Below are 6,819 nucleotides of genomic sequence, written 5' to 3'. Positions count from 1 at the left end.
TCAGGCTAAAATAAATGAATGGCCTATGGCCATCGTTGTAAAGACCCTTCCCAGCCGTGATGGGATGGTGAGGAAAGTCAACGTGAGAATTGTCAAGGAGGCAACTATGAAGGTCTTCTCTCTGCCTATTTCCGAAGTGGTTCTCCTTCTTTCTTCGGAAGACCACAGTGGTCAGAGTTAGGTTTATGTGGGATCATTAAAGATCCCAGGCGGGGAGTGTTATGGACCTGTTAGTAGTTTAGCACCCCCTAGTGGAAGTTTAAGTTCGGCAGTCTAGAATTTACATGTTTGTGTCATGTGACAGGAAGCAGTTTCAGAAGTGAAGCAATGTGTAAGATGTGCAAGTGTGACAGAGTAGTTACAATCCTTCAACATCCTTCTTTATTAGCTTTGTATGATGCAATGTCTGTAAGTACATTTGTTTATGAACACAAGATAAATGTAAAATATGAATAATTGAGTTAGCTACTTTGCATTAGCTTCAATACTATTTCTCCCTAGGGATACCTATCTGAGTAATATCAAGCATACAGTTGTGTTCTAGTAACTTTATTTTATATTTGACTCTGCAGTTATTGTGGAAGACATTCTGTGCTCTACGCTACTGTAACTGAAAACATGTACTTTTGTGTTTGTTGCAGTTTCACACTGTGATTCAAGTAAACTTCCAAAAGGGCGCCCTGCTTCCCACGGAGTTATTTGAATGAGTGTTTAGCTAACTGGATAGCTGGATAAGGGCTACTGTACATTTAGCGAGTCCAATATATGCGCAATGATGTACCTGGCCTCTCCGCTGCCTATCAGCTATTCCAATTTGTTTTTTGGATTCCTATTAAAAACTGATGCAGCTTTGAAAGATTGTATGTGTGGTATGATTGCTAGCCTATTGCAGATCTAGACAAACGATTCACCTACCAATTTTGTTGTCACTAAGAATGGTGGATAGAGGGCAGGATACAAGCTGTGTTCAAATACCCATACTAACATACTACATAATATTAGTTAATTTTAGTATACTGTAAACGAACAGTATGCTTTCGCGATGACCGTCTACCGTAAATTGATGCTGTTGCTATGCAACCTCTTGTTAGCTTGTTAGCATAACAAATTAATAGCTAGACATTTTACGATTTCGGATGTGTTGTAAATTCCATCTGGAGTGGCAGAGCACGCAACAGTATGCTCTGGGTGTTCGTAAATCCAGAGTTTTGTCAGATTGGCCATTCCTACATGCAAAGCGTTTCGCTCTCTGAGTGTAACAGTCTAGCTTCCATCCCTCTCCTCGCCCCAGGGACCCTCTGCACACATCGACCTCTGCACACATCGACAACAGCCACCCTCGAAGGATTAGGATTGATCCTCTTCTGGCCTCACAACGGTGGTCAAGCATCCAAGCCAACTGTTGGCTAGCTATTTCAAGACATAAATGAGAGAACACCTCACTCTGACCATTTTCCTCACCCTATTTATATATATATTTTTTACCTTTATTTAACTATGCAAGCTTTCGGTTACTAGCCCAACGCTCGAACCACTAGGCTACCCTGCCTAGCAGAGCTGGTTATGCTGTTTTTTATTTATTTTTATTAACAACAAATCAATACAGAAAGTACAGAAGGGAACACAAGTATATATAGATGATATATAATGGACAATCGAGCTAGGGGGTACAATATCACATTACAATTACACAAGGACCTTAAGGGACATACATACACTTACAATTCTAACAGCTTTTTTGTTAGTAGATTTAATAGTCTTAAAATACAGTTCAATTTCTTTTTGTAGGGTAAGAAAATTTGTTTTTTTGTTAGTAAATTTACATTTGTGTATATGAAATTATGGTTATGCTGTTTTCATGTTATCCAGAGCGTTAGTGACTGTAACCGTGTTGCTGGCAACAGTTTAATTACTCTCTTTTTTCCCCGACGTTCACATATTCAATGGGTGTTGAGCGTTCGTAAATTCATCAGTTATTCTGCGCTCTGGCAAATAGACGAGAGTGCTCTGAAATCGGAGTCCATTGAGAACGCACAACGACATATGCGTGACGTGAATAATCAAGAAAATAAATGTTGGGTAATTAGTTAGATTATAGTTAATATACGTTACTGCCTGGCAAGTTCGATGTATTAGTAGCCAGCTAACATACTACTGTAATTCTATGCAGTTCGTAAGGATAGTGTAGCTAACAAATTGGCAGCCAACATAACGTAAATTGTTTAAAATGTCATAACTTTATTACATTGCTCAACATTTTCTTAACATTTGTCATAATTAGTTGAAGCAATATTTTCCGCCATTTTCTTCAAATCCGAAAACGTTGTGAAGCCACGCCCATTTTCTGCAGAATTTAATTTATCGTTCCTAAAAGCACAGAAATCGTGTCCACTGCTTTTATACTTCGGATTTTGGCGAATTTAGTACGACATTCGTGAACTTTTGGCATACTAACTCTATCCATACTATGGCAAATAAGTATACTACAAACTCAATTTACGTCGAGTGGAAAAGCATAGTAAGAGAAGTACCAAAACACTGATATCAGGGAGGCGCATGCAAGCAGATGAGGAAATGTGGCTAGGATGGAAGAAATTAGAAGAAATGTCTTAAAAAATGGAAGGTAAGTTAGGAGGAGGTAAGACCTGGTGGGACCATTCTAGCAAATGAGGGTAGATAGACATGTGAACGACAGGCACAACTCCGATATAAAGTGTATATTTCTATAAAGTGTATATTTCTCAAAGTTACCGGGATGTCACGTGTCCTACTTATACCAGTACACTCGTAACAACCTAAGCATTATGAAACTTATATTCGATCAAATAAACCACACCTAGCAAATAAGTCATTACATTTTTTGTTAACCAAATTCGACACTCATTGATTTCCATACTAAAACTTCTCACTTGATGAGAGAAAAAACGCCACCTGTTGGAGAAGATTGATTTTGGGCCCAGTTATCACTCGCTCTCCCCTTCCTCTGACCAAGGCAAGGAAAAACTGTAAAGGCGTCGCGCCTCCCCAATCCTACATAGCGGAGGTGAAAGTTCAGCAGTGCGCCTTGTAAAATGGCGGCTGAATTGACCAGAGAGTGGAGCGATGAACAGCTAAAAAGTGATGATCTACCCAAAAAAGACATTATTAAGTTCATTCAGGACAATGCTGCCCATTCGGTATGTTTTATGTTTGATCCGTCCATCCATTGGTGTGACAGCGCTCACTGAAATGCCATTGCTTACTTTTAGAGCGCACGCATGGTGATATCAGTTTACCTCCGCATTGGCGAACCGCTGCAGATTTAGCTTGACGCTAGCTTGTTAGCCTAGCATGTAGTAGTTAAGCATTGTATGCAGGTCTTTACTAGCTAGTATCATTCATTGCGCTTATCATCATGCCGTGTCAAGTTCACGTGGATAAGGCTAAATATTTTAAGTAAAACATTTTCCAGCCTTTGGGCCTATGTGAAGTATATATTTTTGTGGCACGGGGGGGGGGGGGGCAGCTACGCATGAAAGTGTTTGTTGCCAGATTTTGGAAATAATGCAGGTGCACAAAATGACTTAAGTTGTCATTCATTCCGTTCATGGTAAAACTACTACTCTCTTCTGACGTAGTGACTTCTCTCTTCCAGTTTCTTGCAGAACACAAGCTGATGGGAAATATTAAGAATGTTGCAAAAACGGCAAAGAAGGAGCAACTGATTATTGCATACAACGATTTGTTTGAGAGCAAGGTAGGGTGGACCAAATGAATGGATTGAATGTGAAACCTATTTTCAAAAGCAAATGACACATGAGGTTTCAAATTTTAAATAATGAATACCTGTAATGTATTTTGTTTGTGCAACCAACAGAGATTTTTAGGTTCAGAACCCATTGAAGATGTGACGGAGCATGTGAAAAATGTGAAGATCGATGACAAGCCCAAAGAAGTTGTGGAAGTCGTTGATGAGGTATGTACACAACCCATGTTTGAAAAACGTTTGAGCACTTTCCACTGAAATAAGCATCAGGATAAAAGTCCTGTATTTTGCATTTAAGTTTAACAAGTCTATAATTTACTGCTCCACTATATTCATTTTGTCAGAATTGTACTGTTAAATGGTCACTTATGTATTGCAATTCCCAGGGTCCTCCTAAGTTCTTCAAGTCTGTGCTGAAGAAAGGTGACAAGACTAACTTCCCTAAGAAGGGAGACAATGTGAGCTGTTGGTACACTGGCTCCCTGGAGGATGGCACAGTGTTCGACACCAACATCCCTGCAAGTATGTTTTCTTCTCATACTTCTGTCACACTTACTCAGACGCATGCATGCATTCTCTTACTATCTCTGACACACAATTTCATCCTCTTGGTCTCTCACACACACGTGTATTGTCACATCATCTCAATTACCTTTCTCTCAGTAATACCAATAGGGATTCTACTGTCCTCCCCTCTGCAGCTGCCAGAAAGAAGAAACAGAGCAAGCCACTGAGCTTCAAAGTTGGCCTGGGCCGGGTCATCAAAGGGGTAAGACAGAGATACTGTATTATATTCGTAACATATTGATTTATATGGCTAAAGGTGCTCTATTTCATCAATTTAGCAATAATTCAGATTTCCTTGTGGGTTTTGATGAATCCAAGTTAAATGGAAAGCAATCGTTTTCACTGTCTTATGAGAAATGGTTGTTTCCACAGTGGGATGAAGGTATCTTAACGATGAGCAAAGGCGAGACAGCCAAACTGGAGATTGAACCAGAATGGGCCTATGGGAAGAAGGGACTTCCTGATTCAAAGTATCCTTTATATTGGAACAACATGGGAACCGTGGGCTAATTTTTAATTAGGAGATGGCAGAAAGTTACCCCTCTTGGCTTTAATGGTATGTTTTACACCACCAGTGGTGGTCAGGAAGATTGCCAAGCCTCAGCATAGTCGTCTCCTGTACAATGGCTCTAGCATAGCCTAGTTGGTACTCATTGAATTTGAGCCAGATTTATAACTACTTACTCTTAGTTGTAACACTTAGATGAATGTCTCTCATTAAATCGATATGCAAATGTTTCCTGTGTGCTTCCCTTTAACTCTCCCACCACCAGAATCCCACCAAACGCAAAGCTGATCTTCGAGGTCGAGCTGGTGGCCGTCGATTAATGGCAGAAACCTACCCAACATGCCCTTCTCTCCGTGGACGGGGAAAACACGGTAGTCACTAGATGGCTATGCTCGAAAGGACAGAAGTGGTTGTAACATTGTCAGAACATTGAAGGAGTCTGTGATATATTGTCTTAATTTACATTTAATGGGATGCTTTGTGATTTTGGCAATAAGGCTCTTTATCTACTTCCCCAGAGTCAGATTAACTTTTGGATTCCATTATTTGTTTTTGTCTGTGTCCAGTATGACGGAAGTTAAAGATAGTTTCTCGAGCCACTGCTAACTAGTGTTGGCACAATGACTGGAATTCTATGGGCATCTACTAGAATGCGTTTAACACTAGTTAGCATTGGCTCGTGAAACGACATAACTTCTTTCATTTATTTTATTTATTTTTATTTCACCTTTATTTAACCAGGTAGGCTAGTTGAGAACAAGTTCTCATTTGCAACTGCGACCTGGCCAAGATAAAGCAAAGCAGTTCGACACACAAAACAACAGAGTTACACATGGAATAAACAAACATTCAATCAATAATACAGTAGAAAAATCTATATACAGCATGTGCAAATGAGGTAAGTTAAGAGAGGTAAGGCAATAAATAGGCCATGGTGGCAAAGTAATTACAATATAGCAATTAAACACTGGAGTGGTTGGATGACTGACACGGAGACATAAAAATGCTATCCACCAGTTCATCTGACTCATTGCCAGAATCCCGAAGTAACCCTTTTTTAAGGTTAGTCTGGTTGTTTGTCTTTTTCTGCTTAAGTCAAGTCCTTTTTATCATTGTTTTGGCATATTGTCTGAAGCAGGAACTGACCAGGGTTATTTGTGATGAGTTGAGAAGGTGCCATGCTTCTGTTCTTTCCAACATGGCTAGATAGTGATGACCGGACAACACTGTACAGATGGGGCATCCTGCCTGGCAGTTACACACCGCAGAGGAAAGCCTTCCTGTTTATTCTTGTTCTTTTGCATGCATGTCCTTTTTAAAGATTAATAAACCAATTTTGGAGACTAAATTGACACGTACATCAGGTCTTGTTTATTGGGTGTGTTTGGTCCAGAAAACTGCGCAGTAGTGAATGGTTTGGAAGGAAGGTCCTGCTCTTGAAATCAGACATGCATGTCTGTTCTAATCAGAACCAGTCCTCCCAGCCATCTAAAAGGGGTTCTAAACACCCACCTGAAGGTGTGTAGTACAACACAAACGGTCTGTCAGAACCGCACGAACTGCACCGGTTCTGTTGAACCAGCCCAGTTCATGTATACTTAAACTTTAGACAGCTGTCAGAACTCTTAACATATGGTGTTGGTATTACCAGTTTTGACCACAACCCTTATTAATTTCCAAATGCCATTAGACAACCTTTAAATCAGTTCCACTTACATTTTTTCCCCTCAAATCAAGGACCAATTTAGGACACAATGGCTGCGTTTAGACAGGCAGACCAATTCTGATATTTTGTTCCACCAATTGGTCTTTACCAATCACAGATCTTTTTCAGAGCTGATCTACATTGGTCAAAATAGCAATTAGTGAAAACGTATATGAATTGGGCTGCCTGTCAACGCAGCCGAGGTGGGTGCCATTATCGGGTAGTTTAATAAAAAAACATGAGCTGGCACACACCCAGAGAATTATTTTATGTAGAGGTGCTGACTAATGGCGA

At 40.0% G+C, this 6,819-nt stretch overlaps 1 protein-coding gene across 1 annotated transcript; it reads left to right on the top strand.

Moving 5' to 3' along the window:
* Positions 1-3,009: 3,009 nt before the first annotated feature.
* LOC129825373 (peptidyl-prolyl cis-trans isomerase FKBP3-like) lies at positions 3,010-6,172 on the top strand. The gene is made up of 7 exons (XM_055885433.1): positions 3,010-3,176; positions 3,635-3,736; positions 3,857-3,955; positions 4,132-4,267; positions 4,447-4,514; positions 4,685-4,782; positions 5,086-6,172. The coding sequence occupies exons 1-7, from the start codon at positions 3,072-3,074 to the stop codon at positions 5,138-5,140; spliced, it is 663 nt and encodes a 220-aa protein (XP_055741408.1). The 5' UTR covers positions 3,010-3,071; the 3' UTR covers positions 5,141-6,172.
* The last annotated feature ends 647 nt before the right edge of the window (positions 6,173-6,819 follow it).

The sequence above is a fragment of the Salvelinus fontinalis genome, chromosome 27 (genome assembly GCF_029448725.1).
Source record: "Salvelinus fontinalis isolate EN_2023a chromosome 27, ASM2944872v1, whole genome shotgun sequence".
Lineage (NCBI taxonomy): Eukaryota > Metazoa > Chordata > Actinopteri > Salmoniformes > Salmonidae > Salvelinus > Salvelinus fontinalis.
This window is presented reverse-complemented; position numbering and strand designations above follow the sequence as displayed.